The sequence below is a fragment of the Bufo gargarizans genome, chromosome 3 (genome assembly GCF_014858855.1).
Source record: "Bufo gargarizans isolate SCDJY-AF-19 chromosome 3, ASM1485885v1, whole genome shotgun sequence".
In the NCBI taxonomy this organism is placed as follows: Eukaryota; Metazoa; Chordata; class Amphibia; order Anura; family Bufonidae; genus Bufo; species Bufo gargarizans.
In genome coordinates, this window is record NC_058082.1 from 59,772,841 (window position 1) to 59,794,401 (window position 21,561).

At 44.6% G+C, this 21,561-nt stretch overlaps 1 protein-coding gene across 1 annotated transcript in view; it reads left to right on the plus strand.

Annotated features, from left to right (window-relative positions):
* Nucleotides 1-5,990: 5,990 nt before the first annotated feature.
* The window catches only part of FAIM2 (Fas apoptotic inhibitory molecule 2), a 62,518-nt gene continuing 46,947 nt past the window's right edge, over nucleotides 5,991-21,561 (plus strand). The window contains exons 1-2 of the mRNA XM_044288046.1: nucleotides 5,991-6,064; nucleotides 20,010-20,193. Coding sequence (XP_044143981.1) covers nucleotides 6,050-6,064; nucleotides 20,010-20,193 — 199 coding nt within the window. The 5' untranslated portion in view covers nucleotides 5,991-6,049. The remainder of the gene's footprint in view (nucleotides 6,065-20,009; nucleotides 20,194-21,561) is intronic.

Here is a 21,561-nt window from a genome sequence, read left to right on the forward strand (position 1 = left end):
GTAACATTTTTAATAAAAGGTTATTTCATCTCCGTTTCAACAATACAGAGAGATTAAAGTAATCCGACTAAACAAAGAAAACTGAAGAAAAGTCTTTTCAAGATCTTCTGTAAATGTCATTCTACAAAAATGCCTATTCTAACTGAGGAAAAAGATAGGACACCCTTGCCCCTAATAGCGAGTGTTACCTCCTTTGGCTGAAATAACTGCAGTGAGACGGTTCTTGTAGCCATCTACCAGTCTTCGACATCGGTCTGAGGAAATTTTACCCCACTCCTCAATGCAGAACTTTTTCAGCTGTGAGATGTTTGAGGGGTTTCTTGCACGTACAGCCCTTTTCAAGTCACCCCACAGCATCTCAATGGGATTCAAATCTGGACTTTGACTTGGCCATTCCAGGACTCTCCATTTCTTCTTTTTCAGCCAATCTTTGGTTGATTTACTAGTATGTTTTGGGTCATTGTCATGTTGCATGGTCCAGTTCCGCTTCAGCTTTAATTTTCTAACTGATGGTCTCACATGTTCTTCAAGCACCTTCTGATACACAGTAGAATTCATCGTGGATTCTATGATGGTGAGCTGACCAGGTCCTGCTGCAGCAAAGCAGCCCCAAACCATGACACTTCCACCTCCATGCTTCACAGTTGGTATGAGGTTCTTTTCTTGGAATGCTGTGTTTGGTTTACGCCAAACATGTCCTCTGCTGTTGTGTCCAAATAATTCAATTTTGGACTCATCTGTCCAAAGAACATTATTCCAGAAGTCCTGGTCTTTGTCAACTTTATCTCTGGCAAATGTCAGTCTGGCCTCAATGTTTCTCTTGGAAAGCAAAGGTTTCCTCCTTGCACACCTCCCATGCAAGTTAAACTTGTACAGTCTCTTTCTGATTGTAGAGGCATGTACTTCTACATCAACAGTAGCCAGAGCCTGCTGTAGTTCTCGAGATGACACTTTAGGGTTTTTGGAGACCTCTTTTAGCATCTTGCGGTCTGCTCTTGGGGTGAACTTGCTGGGGCGACCAGTCCTGGGCATGTTGGCAGTTGTTTTGAAAGCCCTCCACTTGTAGACTATCTTCCGGACAGTGGAATGGCTGATTTCAAAATCTTTTGAGATCTTTTTAAATCCCTTCCCAGACTCATAGGCTGCTACAATCTTTTTTCTGAAGTCCTCTGACAGCTCTTTTGCTCTCACCATGGTGCTCACTCTCACTTCAACAGTCAGGAGCACACCAAACTAAATGTCTGAGGTTTAAATAGGGCAAGCCTCATTCAACATGCAGAGTAACGATCTACTAATTATGTGCACCTGGTGTGATATACCTGTGTGAGATCTGAGCCAATTTAAGAGGGAATACATGTGAGGGTGTCCTATCTTTTTCCTCAGTTAGAATAGGCATTTTTGTAGAATGACATTTACAGAAGATCTTGAAAAGACTTTTCTTCAGTTTTCTTTGTTTAGTTGGATTACTTTAATCTCTCTGTATTGTTGAAACGGAGATGAAATAACCTTTTATTAAAAATGTTACAAAAAACCACATGCTTTCAAAGGGTGTCCTAATTTTTTCACATGACTGTAGCTGTTTCACTAAGGTGTATGGGGTGGCTTTGCAAGTTTCTTATAACCACACGAGGTGTCAGCTTTATTGCTGTCCACTCGCTTTTACTTACTCTTCAATCTTGGGTGCTACACTGGTCCTTTTTTTCCTTTGTGTATCTACTGCTTGTTACGACCTGCTAGTGAGGCCGACTTGAACTCCTAGTTCCACTCAGTGTGAGCAGCCTCATCTACTCCGTCTTCCTTTTGGACTTGGGGAACCCTTGGCGCCTTCATTCCCTTTTTTGTCATCCATCCCCACCTCCTCTCTTTTTCCCTCCCCCTTCCAACTCCCCCCCCCCTCCTTGTCCCCTTCGTCCACCTTGTGACCTTCTTCGCCACTTCCTAATTCCTATCACACAACCTAACACCCTGCACTGGAACCTATAAGCTACACTATATCACTATCTAACCTACACTGACTATCTCCCACTAACTATCTGTATCATATATATAAATTTGCGATTAGAATATTCACAATCAACACTAATCTCAAATAACAAGAATATATCTCTGCTCCCAGCTCTTTTTTATTACTTTTTTTAAAATTATTTTTGCAGTCCCCAAAACTTCTTTTCTACCTTGAGATTTTTCACTTTATATCATCATAGTCTTCTGTTACTCTCAGTTGATTCTGGATGAGCCATCTGCTTCTGCTTTTCAGAACTGCCTGACACAATTACATATCATTATAATTTGTTGCAAAGACTACTAGCAGCAAAACACTCTGGAGATGGGAGGGAGCGTGCATTTGCTAGGTGGGTGTCCTATTCCCCAGGACAAATGCACTTTGAAGATCATAGATTCCTGCAAACTGTGTTTTGTTCTATTGAAGGCAACCACCTAGCATGAGTTGAGGGTAGAATAAATAGCACACACTTGACAGAAGCACTCATAAATCTAATCCCATCTACACATAAGGATCATTAATAACATTTAATTTTTTTATATCATCTGGTCATTTTCAGAATGGTACCTAGCACAGTCCCTTTTGCTGTTGCTCTGGAGAAAACGGGACTTCTAAGGAAACGTTCCTTAAATATATTTATGTCTATTCTGGAATTCCTCATAGCAGGGAGAATCTACCCACTAATGTTATAGCCTACAGAAAGAGAGCCTAAGAACACAAAACATACATCAAAATGTTTATTGCTACCTCTGCACCCCCTACTGCTATGCCCCTGAGTACAAGTATCAAGAAAGCCAAGAGGTATCAGTCATGGTGGTCTCCAGCCTTCATCCTTTGTTTTCTAGGAAACATACAGACAGCATGTTACAGCAGGAGGATCTGAGCAGATTGATATATGGTTTTGTGGGAATATATAACATATTTCATTCATTTAAAATCCTCTTTCTGTGCTTAAAAGTCATGTGGGCGGTCTTTCTTGGTGACTGACAGCAGGGAACCTTGTCAGTCTGTGATTTGTACCTTCCACTGAACTCCTATGCATAGAAAGTGGATCCACCTCTGCCCCACAAGTTTAGCCCCTTGGAAAATGGCCTATAGTGAGCCTGCTGCTCCTCGCTGAATCTTACCCGCCTTAAGCTGTCACCATCTCCTGGACTCACCAGCAGTAAGGTAAGAGGACATGCATTTCTCTATGTATCTGTATACATACTGAATGCACTCTATGTATGTACAATGTTAAAGAGGTTTTCCAAGATGTTTTAATTGATGACCAATCCTCAGGATAGGTAATCAGTATATGATCTTGGGCATCCGACACCCGGGACCCTGGCTGATCAACTATTTGAGAAGACACCGGCACTCATAGTAGCATCACAACCTTCTCTCATATTTCCCTAGGTCATGTGATGCCACGTTCATCAGTCACATGGCCTAAGAGCAACTTAGCCCAATTAAAGTGAATGAGGACTGAGCGCAATACCAAGCAAAGCCACTATACAATGTATGGCTCAAACAGCTGATCGGCTGGGGTCCTGGGTGTCGGACCCCCACCAATCAGATACTGATGACCTTCCTGAAGATAGGTCATCAGTTCTAAAATCTTGCAAAAACCCTTTTAAATCTGTCTGGTGAGTGTGTGTTCTGGGTCACTATGAGGAGCATGTGTATGAGTGCATACATGTATGTCAGGAACATGCATGAATGTGTTCATGTGATGAATGAGTGCATCCATGTATGTGACAAGTGTGTGTATGAGTGCATCCATGTATGTGACAACTGTGTGAATGAGAGCATCCATGTACGTGGTAACTGTGTGTATGAGTGCCTCAATGTATGTGACAACTGTGTGTATGAGTGCCTTTATGTATGTGACAACTGTGTGTATGAGTGCCTCCATGCATGTAACAACTGTGTGTATGAGTGCACCAATGTATGTGACAACTGTGTGTATGAGAGCACCCATGTATGTGACAACTGTGTGTATGAGAGCACCCATGTTTGTGACAGCTGTGTGTATGAGTGCCTCCATGTATGTGACAAAAGTGTGTATAAATGCCTCCATGTATGTAACAACTGTGTGTATGAGTGCCTCTATGTATATGACAGATGTGTGTATAATTGCCTCCACGTATGAGACAACTGTGTGTATGAGTGCCTCCATGTACGTGACAACTGTGTGTATGAGTGCCTCCATGTATGTGACAACTGGCTGTATGAGTGCCTCCATGTATGTGACAGCTGTGTGTTTGAGTGCCTCCATGTATGTGACAACTGGCTGTATGAGTGCCTCCATGTATGTGACAACTAGCTGTATGAGTGCCTCTATGTATGTGACAACTGTGTGTATGAGTGCCACTGTCACGGGTAAGGGGGAAGGGGAAAATGCCAGATACACACATAAAGAAATAGACAACAGTCTAGGCCTCAAAAGCTAAGGAAGAGGATGGTAACCTCCTAGTAATCCCTAGGTCTTTCCTTAACTCCTGCCAGTATGAGTAGATCCTGATGGTGGAAATGCTTATATGCCAGATCCTGACAATCCCTAGGATAGGTAGCAGGAAACGAGACAGCTGCTCCTTTCCCAGATGATAGAACCCGCGTCTCCCTGAGGCCTAGAACAAAACATACAAGAAAACAGCAAATATTAAAGGCAACAAGAACTTAGCTTTGGGATGTCTGAAGAAGCAGGAGATCCAAAATAAACAATCTCTAGCAACTCCAACAGGAAATATCAACCGCATGGTCAGCAGTGTAAGGTCGACCTAAATAGAGCCTCATCACTGATAACGGGCAGAACCTGTGGAGAGGTGAGATCCTGCCAAACAACAACAAATTATGAGAAAAACAGAGAGACTTGTCAGATAGCCTCACGTTCAGCATGTCTATTCGATCTTCTCACCTCTGTCACGGGAGGGACCGTGACAGCCACCATCTATGTGACAACTGTGTGTATGAGTGTCTCCATGTATGTGACAACTGTGTGTATGAGTGCCTCCATGTACGTGACAACTGTGTGTATGAGTGCCTCCATGTATGTGACAACTGTGTGTATGAGTGCCTCCATGTATGTGACAACTGTGTGTATGAGTGCCTCCATGGATGTGATAACTGTGTGTATGAGTGCCTCCATGTATGTGACAACTGTGTGTATGAGTGCCTCCATGTATGTGACAACTGTGTGTATGAGTGCCTCCATGTAAGTGACAACTGTGTGTATGAGTGCCACTATGTATGTGACAATTGTGTGTATGAGTAAATCCATGTATGTGACAACTGTGTGTATGAGTGCCTCCATGTATGTGACAACTGTGTGTATGAGTGCCTCCATGGATGTGACAAACATTCATATGAAGGCATGTAAAGACTGCACTGCATAGGTCATCTATGGCTGATCAGGAGGATAGACCCCCTGGTACACAGCCAATGGGCATATATCAGGATATGTTCACACAGTACATTTTTCTGCAGCAGAAATGGGGCTAATCTACCTGCAACTTACCTCACTGTGTTTTCTGCACTGTAAACAATGGGAAGCGCATTTGATGTGGATTTTGCCATGAAATACATTTTTGGCCCCGACTACTTGTGTTGGCCCCACTCGCTGCCAACATGGCCCCACGTACAACATTGGGCCACTTTTGGATTTTTTTTTTCTGGGCACCTGAAGTCCCCCATCCACCCCTCATAGCAACTCATCATTTCAAGTTCAGCAAAGTTGCAATGATTCACAAGTTGTACGTTCTGTATATAATTGTATGGCTGCAGGGGCCATCACTATAACCCCAGAATTTGGTTTCAGTTCCATATTTCATATCTCCTTATTCATTCTATTAGTCACACGCTGCTCTAGCATCTGCTGGTGTTTTGTGGAAGCATGTGATGTCTAATCCCTCCTGTAAGCACGAATGCAGATTGACTGCTCCCCCTGCATGACTGCGGAGGAATGGTACAGTCCGCAGGCTGCTGGATGTTGCTAGAAGGTAAAGCATCATCACTGCTGGTCCAGATCTGAGAATCCAGCACCTGGAGAGCCCAGAGCCCAGCATCATGACCCAGGGAAAGGTAAGTGCTGCATCCCAGCATCCCGGCTAACACAGCAAGGGATGCTGCACATATCCCACTGCTGATAGAGCTCCTGACTGTCATACACAAGCCATAATACATATCCACAGAGTTCTGCCAACTATCACTGTCATCCTGCAGGTGGATGAGTCAAATACAATCAGGGAATTGTAAGGTAGCAAATACTTGATAAAACTGCACCTGCCGGCTAAAGGTAACTTAAGAGGAGCTGGATGCATGAATTATGTAATACCCCGTCACTTCCAGAAAGGCGAGAACAGCAATACTGCGTCACAAGTCCCCATGTGGAGGCCCAGGGTGCACGAGAACAAGTGTTAACCCCTTCATTGTCATTCTAATTTATACCCAATGTGTAGCATAGTACATAGTGTCTATACTAATGTCTATCTATCTATCTATCTATCTATCTATCTATCTATCTATCTATCTGTCTAATATCTGTCAGTCTATCATATCTATCTCATATCAACCAATCTGTCTATCTCAAATTACTCAATCAGTCAATTGGTCTATCTATCTATCTATCTATCTATCTATCTATCTCATATCTATCTATCTATCTCATATCTATCTATCTATCTTATATCTATCTATCTATCTTATATCTATCCATCCATCCATGCATTATACTGTATACACACACATTACACATCTTTTCACAATGAACCTTCTCATCTGTGTAACACGACTATCTCGTCTGTGATCCCAGAGCAATGTGACACAGAAACGGTGTCCTATCTAATAACATCGCGCAACAATGATTGTGCTACTGAGCAAAAAACATGTGATTTATACTAAAATGAGCGTGCTGATTCCAAATATGAACTCGGAATTTGCGTCTAGATTTTAACCCCTTAAGGACCCTGGGATTTGTTTTCGTTTTTTCACTCCCCGCCTTCCCATAGTCCTAACTTTTTTATTTGTCCATTCACATAGCCTTATGATGGCTTATTTTTTGCGGGACAAGTTGTACTTTCTAATGGCACCATTTACGGTTGCATACCATGTAGTAGGAACCGGGAAAAGAAAATTCAAATGGGGTAGAATTGGGATAAAGTTTTTGTTTTTTTTACACTGTACACTATGCGGTAAAATTGTTATCTTCATTTTCCAGGTCATTACAGTTACAATGATACCACACTTGTATAATTTTCCTTGCGTTTTAATACTGAATTATTATTTTTTACCTTTGAGAATCTTTTTTTTTTTTTAACTTAAGATGTATAAATGCAAATGTGTTAACGATCCAGACAAATTCTGCTACATATGTGGCACATACACTACTTATGATCAGCGCAATAATCTGACACAGCGAGTGCGTCTTGCAGCTTGGGATGCATTTGTACCAGTTGTGCAGAACTCCCTTGGGAACAGACGAGCTGCAAACTGTGCTGAATTAGTAGACAACTTGCTTACAGCTTATGAACAACTTGGCTGCCGAATGTCATTGAAAGTGCATTTCTTACATTCCCATCTTGACTATTTCCCACCCAATTTGGGACACGTAAGTGAAGAACATGGAGAGCGGTTCCATAAAGATATTTCTACAATGGAGAACAGGTATCACGGCCACTGGAATCCCAACATGATGGGGACTACTGCTAGTTTTTGCAACGGGAAAATATGACCATTCACAAACGCAAAAGCAGATGCCTGAAGCACTTTTAACAGTACTTGGCCTTGCTCAAGTAAGGCTTATTGCAAATTGCAGGCTGCAATGCACGAACACCCGTTATGGGCTAGCCGCAGTGGATCGCGGACAGACATGTTCTATCTTTTTGAAGAACGGAAATACGTGACGGGTTCAGTTCTGTGCTTCTGTTCCGCACTATTCCGCATCTATGGATTTGCGAAACCATTGAAGTGAAAGGGTCCGCATCCGTGATACAGAATGCACACGGAACGGTGCCCGTGTATTGGGAATCCGCAAATGTGGTCCGCAATACGGCTACAGAGCACACACGTTCATGTGCAATAAGCCTAAGACTTTTAAACTGAAAAACTAGACTTTTTGAAATTTTGTTATTCCATTACATTTTCATACACTGTTTACTATGCAAACTTTGATGTTGATCAGGTAATTATTGGAGTAAAACTTGTTCTGTTAAAAATTATTCAATGCTTTCCAAGTGCTTAATTCATTTAGGCATACTTATGCATAGCAAAATTTTGTGACGTGTTACAATTCTGACTTCAAGTTTGTAATCCGCACACTCGATTTAGTATAGGACAAATGTTTTTTGCCCAGTAGCAGACGAAAAGTTTTTTTTTTTTGCGTGGTGAATTGCTTATGAATAGAGTTGAGCGAACACTTGGATGTTCGGGTTCGAGAAGTTCGGCCGAACTTCCCGGAAATGTTCAGGTTCGGGATCCGAACCCGATCCGAACTTCCTCCCGAACCCGAACCCCATTGAAGTCAATGGGGACCCGAACTTTTCGGTACTAAAAAGGCTGTAAAACAGCCCAGGAAAGGGATAGAGGGCTGCAAAAGGCAGCAACATGTAGGTAAATCCCCTGCAAACAAATGTGGATAGGGAAATGAATTAAAATAAAATTAAATAAATAAAAATTAACCAAAATCAATTGGAGAGAGGTCCCATAGCAGAGAATCTGGCTTCACGTCACCCACCACTGGAACAGTCCATTCTCAGATATTTAGGCCCCGCACCCAGGCAGAGGAGAGAGGTCCCGTAACAGAGAATCTGTCTTCATGTCAGCAGAGAATCAGTCTGCATGTCATAGCAGAGAATCAGGATTCACGTCAGCCACCACTGCAACAGTCCATTGTCATAAATTTTGGCCCAGCACCCAGGCAGAGGAGAGAGGTCCCGTAACAGACAATCTGGCTTCATGTCAGCAGAGAATCAGTCTTCATATCATAGCAGAGAATCAGGCTTCACGTCACCCACCACTGTAAGAGTCCATTGTCATAAATTTAGGCCCAGCACCCAGGCAGAGGAGAGAGGTCCCGTAACAGACAATCTGGCTTCATGTCAGCAGAGAATCAGTCTGCATGTCATAGCAGAGAATCAGGCTTCACGTCAGCCACCACTGCAACAGTCCATTGTCATAAATTTAGGCCCAGCACCCAGGCAGAGGAGAGAGGTCCCGTAACAGAAAATCTGGCTTCATGTCAGCAGAGAATCAGTCTGCATGTCATAGCAGAGAATCAGGCTTCACGTCAGCCACCACTGCAACAGTCCATTGTCATAAATTTAGGCCCAGCACCCAGGCAGAGGAGAGAGGTCCCGTAACAGACAATCTGGCTTCATGTCAGCAGAGAATCAGTCTTCATATCATAGCAGAGAATCAGGCTTCACGTCACCCACCACTGTAAGAGTCCATTTTCATAAATTTAGGCCCAGCACCCAGGCAGAGGAGAGAGGTCCCGTAACAGACAATCTGGCTTCATGTCAGCAGAGAATCAGTCTTCATATCATAGCAGAGAATCAGGCTTCACGTCACCCACCACTGTAAGAGTCCATTTTCATAAATTTAGGCCCAGCACCCAGGCAGAGGAGAGAGGTCCCGTAACAGACAATCTGGCTTCATGTCAGCAGAGAATCAGTCTTCATGTCATAGCAGAGAATCAGGCTTCACATCAGCCACCAATGCAACAGTCCATTGTCAGATATTTAGGCCCAGCACCCAGGCAGAGGAGAGAGGTCCCGTAACAGACAATCAGGCTTCACGTCAGCCACCAGTGCAACAGTCCATTGGCATATATTTAGGCCCAGCACCCAGGCAGAGGAGAGAGGTCCAGTAACAGAGAATCTGGCTTCATGTCAGCAGAGAATTAGTCTGCATGTCATAGCAGAGAATCAGGCTTCACGTCACCCAACATTGGAACAGTCCATTGGCATATATTTAGGCCCCGGCACCCAGACAGAGGAGAGGTTCATTCAAATTTGGGTAGCCTCGCAATATAATGGTAAAATGAAAATAAAAATAGGATTGAATGAGGAAGTGCCCTGGAGTACAATAATATATGGTTAAGGGGAGGTAGTTAATGTCTAATCTGGACAAGGGACGGACAGGTCCTGTGGGATCCATGCCTGGTTCATTTTTATGAACGTCAGCTTGTCCACATTGGCTGTAGACAGGCTCTGCGTTTGTCTGTAATGACACCCCCTGCCGTGCTGAATACACGTTCAGACAAAACGCTGGCCGCCGGGCAGGCCAGCACCTCCAAGGCATAAAAGGCTAGCTCTGGCCACGTGGACAATTTAGAGACCCAGTAGTTGAATGGGGCCGAACCATCAGTCAGTACGTGGAGGGGTGTGCACACGTACTGTTCCACCATGTTAGTGAAATGTTGCCTCCTGCTAACACGTTGCGTATCAGGTGGTGGTGCAGTTAGCTGTGGCCTGTTGACAAAACTTTTCCACATCTCTGCCATGCTAACCCTGCCCTCAGAGGAGCTGGCCGTGACACAGCTGCCTTGGCGACCTCTTGCTCCTCCTCTGCCTTGGCCTTGGGCTTCCACTTGTTCCCCTGTGACATTTGGGAATTCTCTCAGTAGCGCGTCTACCAACGTGCGCTTGTACTCGCGCATCTTCCTATCACGCTCCAGTGCAGGAAGTAAGGTGGGCACATTGTCTTTGTAGCGTGGATCCAGCAGGGTGGCAACCCAGTAGTCCGCACAGGTTAAAATGTGGGCAACTCTGCTGTCGTTGCGCAGGCACTGCAGCATGTAGTCGCTCATGTGTGCCAGGCTGCCCAGGGGTAAGGACAAGCTGTCCTCTGTGGCTGGCGTATCGTCATCGTCCTGCCTTTCCCCCCAGCCACGCACCAGTGATGGACCCGAGCTGCGTTGGGTGCCACCCCGCTGTGACCATGCTTCATCCTCATCCTCCTCCACCTCCTCCTCATCCTCGTCCTCCTCGTCCTCCAGTAGTGGGCCCTGGCTGGCCACATTTGTACCTGGCCTCTGCTGTTGCCAAAAACCTCCCTCTGAGTCACTTCGAAGAGACTGGCCTGAAAGTGCTAAAAATGACCCCTCTTCCTCCTCCTCCTCCTCCTCCTCCTGGGCCACCTCCTCTTCCATCATCGCCCTAAGTGTTTTCTCAAGGAGACATAGAAGTGGTATTGTAACGCTGATAACGGCGTCATCGCCACTGGCCATGTTGGTGGAGTACTCGAAACAGCGCAACAGGGCACACAGGTCTCGCATGGAGGCCCAGTCATTGGTGGTGAAGTGGTGCTGTTCTGTAGTGCGACTGACCCGTGCGTGCTGCAGCTGAAACTCCACTATGGCCTGCTGCTGCTCGCACAGTCTGTCCAGCATGTGCAAGGTGGAGTTCCACCTGGTGGGCACGTCACATATGAGGCGGTGAGCGGGAAGGCCGAAGTTACGCTGTAGCGCAGACAGGCGAGCAGCAGCAGGATGTGAACGCCGGAAGCGCTAACAGACGGCCCGCACTTTATGCAGCAGCTCTGACATGTCGGGGTAGTTGTGAATGAACTTCTGCACCACCAAATTCAGCACATGCAAGGGATGTGCGTCAAACTGGCTAGTCCCAGAGCTGCAACGAGATTTCGCCCATTATCACACACCACCAGGCTGGGCTTGAGGCTCACCGGCAGCAACCACTCGTCGGTCTGTTGTTCTATACCCTGCCACAACTCCTGTGCGGTGTGGGGCCTGTCCCCCAAACATATGAGTTTCAGAATGGCCTGCTGACGTTTACCCCAGGCTGTGCTGAAGTTGGTGGTGAAGGTGTGTGGCTGACTAGATGAGCAGGTGGAAGAAGAGGAGGAGGAAGTCGAGTAGGAGAAGGTGGCAACAGGAGGCAAAGAATGTTGCCCTGCGATCCTTGGCGGCGGAAGGACGTGCGCCAAACAGCTCTCCGCCTGGGGCCCAGCTGCCACTACATTTACCCAGTGTGCAGTTAGGGAGATATAGCGTCCCTGGCCGTGCTTACTGGTCCACGTATCTGTGGTTAGGTGGACCTTGCCACAGATGGCGTTGCGCAGTGCACACTTGATTTTATCGGATACTTGGTTGTGCAGGGAAGGCACGGCTCTCTTGGAGAAGTAGTGCCGGCTGGGAACAACATACTGTGGGACAGCAAGCGACATGAGCTGTTTGAAGCTGTCTGTGTCCACCAGCCTAAATGACAGCATTTCATAGGCCAGTAGTTTAGAAATGCTGGCATTCAGGGCCAGGGATCGAGGGTGGCTAGGTGGGAATTTACGCTTTCTCTCAAATGTTTGTGAGATGGAGAGCTGAACGCTTCCGTGTGACATGGTTGAGATGCTTGGTGACGGAGGTGGTGGTGGTGGTGTTGGTGGTACATCCCCTGTTTGCTGGGCGGCAGGTGCCAACGTTCCTCCAGAGGCAGAGGAAGAGGCCGAGGCGGCAGCAGCAGAAGAGGCCGAGGCGGCAGCAGCAGAAGAGGTAGCAGGGGGAGCCTGAGTGACTTCCTTGGTTTTAAGGTGTTTACTCCACTGCAGTTCATGCTTTGCATGCAGGTGCCTGGTCATGCAGGTTGTGCTCAGGTTCAGAACGTTAATGCCTCGCTTCAGGCTCTGATGGCACAGCGTGCAAACCACTCGGGTCTTGTCGTCAGCACATTGTTTGAAGAAGTGCCATGCCAGGGAACTCCTTGAAGCTGCCTTTGGGGTGCTCGGTCCCAGATGGCGGCGGTCAGTAGCAGGCGGAGTCTCTTGGCGGCGGGTGTTCTGCTTTTGCCCACTGCTCCCTCTTTTGCTATGCTGTTGGCTAGGTCTCACCACTGTCTCTTCCTCCGAACTGTGAAAGTCAGTGGCACGACCTTCATTCCATGTGGGGTCTAGGACCTCATCGTCCCCTGCATCGTCTTCCACCCAGTCTTGATCCCTGACCTCCTGTTCAGTCTGCACACTGCAGAAAGACGCAGCAGTTGGCACCTGTGTTTCGTCATCATCAGAGACATGCTAAGTGCTTGTGCGTCAGTGCATTCTATGTCTTTCACCGCTGGGGAAGGGCTAGGTGGATACCCTTGGGAAACCCTGCCAGCTGAGTCTTCAAACAGCATAAGAGACTGCTACATAACTTGAGGCTCAGACAGTTTCCCTGGTATGCATGGGGGTGATGTGACAGACTGATGGGGTTGGTTTTCAGGCGCCATCTGTGCGCTTTCTGCAGAAGACTGGGTGGGAGATAATGTGAACGTGCTGGATCCACTGTCGGCCACCCAATTGACTAGTGCCTGTACCTGCTCAGGCCTTACCATCCTTAGAACGGCATTGGGCCCCACCATATATCGCTGTAAATTCTGGCGGCTACTGGGACCTGAAGTAGTTGGTACACTAGGACGTGTGGATGTGGCAGAACGGCCACGTCCTCTCCCAGCACCAGAGGGTCCACTAACACCACCACGACCATGTCCACGTCAGCGTCCCTTACTAGATGTTTTCCTCATTGTTATCGTTCACCACAACAACAAAAATATTATTTGGCCCAATGTATTGTATTCAAATTCAGCTGAATATAAATTTGAGGCCTAGTATTTAGGCGCTGGGTGACCGGTATAGATTTACTGACAGAATTAGACTTGGAAATGCACAGTAGTGTGTGTGTGAAGTTATTCTGAATGACCCTATGTGCACCTTGAATATTATATACCCTTTTAGGGATAGATTTCAAATAGCTCTGATACAGCAGAAACCACTAAATTAGGAAATTGCTAAATTGGGAATTGTTTTTCAACCCAGAACAAAAAATGTGCTTTGACGGACACTAAATAACTTGCCCAGCCAGAACAGATTTAGCGGGATATAAATTTGAGGCCTAGTATTTAGGCGCTGGGTGACCGGTATGGATTTACTGACAGAATTAGACTGGGATATGGCCAAAAAATAACCACACTATTGCTGGTTAAATGCACTTGGTGTGACAGTTGACCAACCACACTACTGAGGGTTAAATGCACTTGGTGACAGGCGCAGCTTGCCCCTGATGTAGTATATGGCCAAAAAATGAACAGACTATTGCTGGTTAAATGCACTTGGTGTGACAGCTTCACCCTGATGTAGGCTTTAGCCAAAAAACAACCACACCATTGAGGGTTAAATGCACTTGGTGACAGGCGCAGCTTGCCCCTGATGTAGTATATGGCCAAAAAATAAACAGACTATTGCTGGTTAAATGCACTTGGTGTGACAGCTTCACCCTGATGTAGGCTTTAGCCAAAAAACAACCACACCATTGAGGGTTAAATGCACTTGGTGACAGGCGCAGCTTGCCCCTGATGTAGTATATGGCCAAAAAATGAACAGACTATTGCTGGTTAAATGCACTTGGTGTGACAGCTTGACCAACCACACTACTGAGGGTTAAATGCACTTGGTGACGGGCGCAGCTTGCCCCTGATGTAGTATATGGCCAAAAAATAAACAGACTATTGCTGGTTAAATGCACTTGGTGTGACAGCTTCACCCTGATGTAGGCTTTAGCCAAAAAACAACCACACCATTGAGGGTTAAATGCACTTGGTGACAGGCGCAGCTTGCCCCTGATGTAGTATATGGCCAAAAAATAAACAGACTATTGCTGGTTAAATGCACTTGGTGTGACAGCTTCACCCTGATGTAGGCTTTAGCCAAAAAACAACCACACCATTGAGGGTTAAATGCACTTGGTGACAGGCGCAGCTTGCCCCTGATGTAGTATATGGCCAAAAAATAAACAGACTATTGCTGGTTAAATGCACTTGGTGTGACAGCTTCACCCTGATGTAGGCTTTAGCCAAAAAACAACCACACCATTGAGGGTTAAATGCACTTGGTGACAGGCGCAGCTTGCCCCTGATGTAGTATATGGCCAAAAAATGAACAGACTATTGCTGGTTAAATGCACTTGGTGTGACAGCTTGACCAACCACACTACTGAGGGTTAAATGCACTTGGTGACAGGCGCAGCTTGCCCCCGATGTAGTATATGGCCAAAAAATAAACAGACTATTGCTGGTTAAATGCACTTGGTGTGACAGCTTCACCCTGATGTAGGCTTTAGCCAAAAAACAACCACACCATTGAGGGTTAAATGCACTTGGCCGCAGCTTGTGCTGGCGCACCACAAGACACAAAATGGCCGCCGATCACCCCAGAAAAAAGTGACTGACAAACGGTCTGGGCAGCCTAAAAACAGTGAGCAATTGAATTTCAGCAGCTCAATGATGCACAGCTGCAGATCGATCGATTAATCAAGTGCTTTGGAGGAGTTAATCAGCCTAATCTCGCCCTACTGTCGCAGCCGCAACCTCTCCCTACGCTAATCAGAGCAGAGTGACGGGCGGCGCTATGTGACTCCAGCTTAAATAGAGGCTGGGTCACATGGTGCTCTGGCCAATCACAGCCATGCCAATAGTAGGCATGGCTGTGCCGGCCTCTTGGGGCAAGTAGTATGACGCTTGTTGATTGGCTGCTTTGCAGCCTTTCAAAAAGCGCCAAGAAAGCGCCACAAAAGCGCCAAGAAAGCGACGAACACGGAACCCGAACCCGGACTTTTACGAAAATGTCCGGGTTCGGGTCCATGTCACGGACACCCCAAAATTCGGTACGAACCCGAACTATACAGTTCGAGTTCGCTCATCCCTACTTATGAATCACTAGTATAAGGAGGGGGTGGAAGACCCATTAACCTAAATTGTATGTGTAACATCCTACATTCAAGAGATAGACAACAGCTCACCACTCTTTGGAAAAATGCTTGAACGGGAAGGGGCCGTCCCAAGCTTAAAAGTCAGATAAATGCCAGCAGACGTACTTGTTTCGAGGTATCCTTTATTCCATAATATAATAAATATAACAGGAAGCATTTTGGTCCGTCCAACCTTCTTTAACTGCACCAGTTGAAGAAGGCTGGACGGCCCGGAACGCTTCCTTTTATATTTATTATATTATGGAATGAAGCATACCTCGAAACAAGTACGTCTGCTGGTGTTTATCTGACTTAACATCCTACAATGTCATGTTTTAGACTATGTAAGGTAAAAGGGGCTGCGGTCTGCACTCTTGAAGTGATGCCTGCGAAGGACTTGTCAGCCTTTTAATATAAGTCAAAGAATTTTGTGGCACTCAATAAGGAATGGTGCTCATATACCTTGCGTAGTTGTGAGGAAAACGCCCAAGATGTCCAGAATACGATCCATTTTGATTTAACAGATTGAAGAGAGACCACAAAATATGTCAGAAGACCGGACCTTTCGGTCCAGCAGGACCTTCCTCAACAGTAATATCTGTGCTGGAGCGCGATGTTCCTGTAAGGATTGTATACACTCCAGCATATTCTCTCACCACAGATATTACCACTGAGGAAGGTCCTCAATCTTGTCCTGGCTTCCAATCTTGTCTTATGTTCACAAAACTGCAAACCACCTAGACCATGTCTTAAACCTACTCTCACAAAGAGGTATAATGCATTCACCATGGTTTCTCGTTGCTTTTCTGGTTCCCACTGGCATTAGATTAGAGATTTTTTGATTTTACATGTCTGACAGATGGATGATTGGTTGTCCAACTGTACCTTCATCTGTGAATTGTATCATCAACTTCAGGTTGTGGCAGAAAAGATTAATTACTGAACTAAGAACATGGCCAATTAATATGAAACTCATTGATTTCTGATTCTGATAAAATAGTCTTCTGTTTTGACAAACATTCAAAGACAATTCTGTAATACAGTTGCCTGACCCTCATTTATCAGCTAGAGAAGACAGCCCAACATTGACAGACAACTGATTTCAATGGGAACTGCTGTAATGTTCATTTCACCATGTGGTGGCGCTGCAGAGAAAGTGAACACTTGCTGCTGAGTTCCCTCACAGATTACAGGTGATCACTAAGGGGCTATATTCGAATTCGCAATATTTCACAAATATTTTGTAGAATATTCGTAATATATTCAAGATTATTTTATTGAATGTGAAAAATCAGCAATGTAAAAATCGTGTAATAGGAATTTGTAACGCGAAATACAGGCGTGGGTCACTTTGGCTACATTTTTCAAGCTGGTATAAGTTTCCTGAGACTGGAGAAAATGGTTGGCACGGCAGAACATTACAATAGTTTTATATGAAGAAAGAGTGCTCCAATATATTCGCGATTGCGCTAATCAGCAGAGATTAGGATATTTTTTCGCACTACGTGTGACTTCACATTTTAGCAGGTCTGACTACAGATTACTGATTGGTACAATGAGTATTGTTGTGAACTTGACATTGCTTCCTTCTCATTGGCCCACAAGCAATAAAAAAGAGAGGAATCATGTGTGCAGATGGAAAAAAAATGCCGAATATTCGTTGTAACGAATATATAACACTATATTCTAAAAATTCGCGAATTCTCGAAGTGGTGATATTCGCAATAAAAAATTTGCTATTTGAATATTCGCGCTCAACACTAGCTTATTATTGGGAGATCCTTTTCACAAAAAGTTCTATCCAAAATAGATAACCCTTACATGACCCCTCTCTCTTTCCCCCAGGCTAAATCAGGCGACGTTTATGTAACGTTCGGTTTTGTGTTCAGATGAAGGCTCTCCTGTGATAAAATGCAACACTCTGTTACCTCTCCTGTCTAACTTTGGACATATAAATCCACTGTAATGTACATCTTAACATGTCGATCGACGATTGTACTGTATACTCCTATACCTGGTGTATTGATATTGCCTAATGTGGTGCAACTTTTGCTGCATTAAAAAAATATCTTTTAAAATAAAAAATAACAAATAGATAACCCCCTATTCGCTGTTCCTGCATCCTGGGTCAAAAAGCCTTGCTCAACTTGTGTAGTTGCTGAGACACTGCTTTAATGCTGTAGTTGCTCTATGTTTCTCTGAACTGGTTCACCTATGGGAGATGGCACCGTAAGATATAAGCTCAGTACTTTAGTGACGCCCTGTGCCAAGAAGGCCAAGCAGATCGAATGTGTACTTTAGACTTCTAGAAAATGTAGAACTGGAATTTCAGGCGGCAGTAACCGAACACTGGGCTTCCTGTCATGAGAGCTTCATGTAAGGAGCCATAATAATGTGATCACCATAGCTTTAGATCACATCACTCTTACCCAATGCTTTATCCAAAATGCATTCTCCATGGATATGGCGGCCACTTTGTGACTAATGCTTTGGCTTCTGTGTAGAAGGGATATGGTGACGTGTTCACTGTGCCATATGACAATCACTCTTTTTGTATTAGGACGGCACAGCCTCATTTTGTTTTGTGCTGTGAAATCAGTGTTTTGTCATTTGTGACAGATTATAATAATTTAGCGGCAGGCTAAACCCTAGGGAAAATATATATTTTGTATAATATGATTCTGTATGTGCATACGGTACATGCCAACAGTCCTGATTCTGCCAGGACAATCCAATTCCTTTCCATATTAGTTCATATGACCATCATAAAGGAGGACCTCTTCTCTCGAGCCACTAGCAAAGGAGATCTCTTGTTCTAGTGGGCCAGGGTAGTCCATTTCTTAATACATTTGAATGGCCAGCATGTAATTCTACATTTCCCTAAGGGCTCATGCACACGACAGTATTGCTTTTTCAGTGTTTTGCGGTCCGTTTTTTACGGATCCGTTGTTCCGTTTTTTATTTCCGTTGTGTCTCCGTTTCCTTTCTGTTTTTCCGTTCCGTTTTTCCGTATGCCATATACAGTGTACAGTAATTACATAGAAATAATTGGGCTGGGCATAACATTTTCAATAGATGGTTCAGCAAAAACGGAACGGATATGGAAGACATACGGATGCATTTCCGTATGTGTTCCGTTTTTTTTTTTGCGGACCCATTGACTTGAATGGAGCCAAGCACCGTGATTTGCGGACAAGAATAGGACATGTTCTATCTTTTCACGGCACGGAAATACGGAAATACTGAAACGGAATGCACACAGAGACACTTTAGTATTTTTTGCTGAACCATTGAAATGAATGGTTCAGTAAATGTTCCGCATACTGAACTAAAAAAAACGTCAAGTATACTGAACGCAAAATACTGTTGTGTGCATGAGCCCTAACAGTTACTTTAGCTGGGCCCGTTGTAATCATCTGATCACCAGATCAATCTAACAATGGTTGTCCTGATGGTCCAACCTTTTTAAGGGGATTTTTCTAGAAATCTCTGATTCTAGAAACATCTGATTGGGATCAGCAGTCTGATCAGTAGGTTTGCCACCAAAATTGAGAAAGGGGGAGTCCATTACCAATTTATGGTGGTCAACTGAACTTATCACTCTTCATTACCATTTATACGGGATATGAACACAGAAGAGCAAACCTACTTAGTGGTTTCTGTATTTCCCGTAGACTTCGGTGTGGGCCAGAATAAATGTGGTGTTCAGGCTACATTGTGGTCTTAACACAAGGAATCAGGCTATGGATATGCCATAAAAGTATTTAGCTGACAAACACTCATCAATACCAGATTGGTGGGGTCTAAAGCTAGCTCCCCCCAATTAACTGTTTAAAAGGGCTATGGTGCCCTTTCGTGTAAGCGCTGCACCCTCTCCATTGTTTACATAGGTCCATCTACCTGCATGTCATCTCATCTATGTATTAGCAGTGATGCAGGACACTTTCCCTTCATCCCTTTCCACTGAAATTAATATTCTACACTGCCTCTACTAAATGTATGTTCTGCAGGTAGACAGCGTAAGCACTGCGGCCGCGTCAGTCAATCGGCGGGGTGCTGAGAGTTGGACCCCACTGATCTGTTATTGATGGCCTATTCTGAGGATAGACCATCAATATGCTCCTTTAAGTGAACATAGCTTTGGATAGTTTTATTGGCAAGCTTTCTCAATGCAGCAGTTGTAGAGCTGCAGTGACCAGGATCCTGCATGCTGAAATTCATCCATGCTAATGCTTATTTAGATATATCTATTGTACTTGGTTAAATCATTTCACCAATCTTAAGCATTTTTTTCTGAAGGTTTCTGTCACAAATAAGCCCTCAGAGAGTGGAGGAGGTAATGGAAATGTGCAGTCAAATACCCTGGCTCCCACAGTACCTCCTTCCTATGAGGAAGCGACAGCAGAAGATGGGAAGAAGGCTGGTTTTCTTGAAACATCTCCCACTGTGATCCCATATCCTAACTGGACACAAGAGGACATAGGTAAATCTGAACCCTTACCCATGAAAAACTTGTATTTTTCTCAATTTTTCAGACTTCTTTCACTTAATTCAGATTTTGCTACTTATTTATGATCTGTTAAATAGTTAGGTCCGTTTGGTGTTTGACCCCCATTGTCCCCTGTTCTCAGCCAAACAGTTACTTCCAATGAATTGTGAGACAGCTGTTTTATATGGCCTTGTCAATGTAGACTGACTGTGCATGCATGGCCAGCCCACCCTCCATGCATGGGAAACTGGGCAACTCATTCTCATTAATTGCATACAGTAGTTTACGATAGCCTGACCACCACTCATGATAAGTTTCTAGTCAGAAAAGAGAAAAAAAAAAGGGTTTTTGTTGTAGGACAACCCCTCTTTGAGTAAGGCATATTTTAGTTAGCTATTGGACAAACACCGGTTGGCTCCATCATTCTCCCATAAATATACATGTATGGTCAAGCATATGTGCATAGTCCAGGGAAACAAAGTATTGAAATCCAGAATACTCAATCCTTGTTTCCCCTGACAGCAGACCTGGGATATTTGGGCTGCCCCCTACACATAGGCCTCTTTCCCATGGACGTCCCGGATTTGCTTTGGATGCATTGTGTGTGCATTGCGGGAAAGCCGCACAATTGTGCACGCAATTTCAGTCTGCTTTGCCTGCGATTGCTTTGCGTTGTTCAGTTTTTTCCCCGCAAGTGCATCACTCGCGTGATGGAAAACTGAATGTGGTACCCAGACTCGATCCTGGACTGCTTCACTGAAGTTCGGGTTTGGGTTAGGTGTTCTGTAGATTTTATTATTTTCCCTTATAACATGGTTATAAGGGAAAATAATAGCATTCTTAATACAGAATGCTTACTAAAATGTCGATTGAGGGGTTAAAAAATAAAAATATTAATTAGCTCACCTCATCCACCTGCATCGTCTTCTTTCTTCTTCTTTTAGGGCCTGCAAAATGACCTTTAATGACATAATCACGCTCACCACGTGGTAAGCGTGAAGACATCAGTGCAGGTCCTGCTGAATGAAGATAGAAGGATCTTCTATCTTCATTTAGCAGGACCTGCGCTGACGTCACCGCAATCACCACGTGGTGAGCGCAATTACGTCAGTAAAGGTCCTTTTGCAGGTCCTGAAAGAAGAAGAAAGAAGATGATGTAGGTGGACGAGGGGAGTTAATTTTTATTTTTTTTAACCCCTCAATCTACATTTTAGTATGCATTCTGTATTAAGAAGCTATTATTTTCCCTTATATCCATGTTATAAGGGAAAATAATACAGTGAGTAGACTTTAATGGGGTCCGGTGTTTCTCATCCCTATCATCTTCTAGCAACCATGCGTGAAAATCGCACCACATCCGTA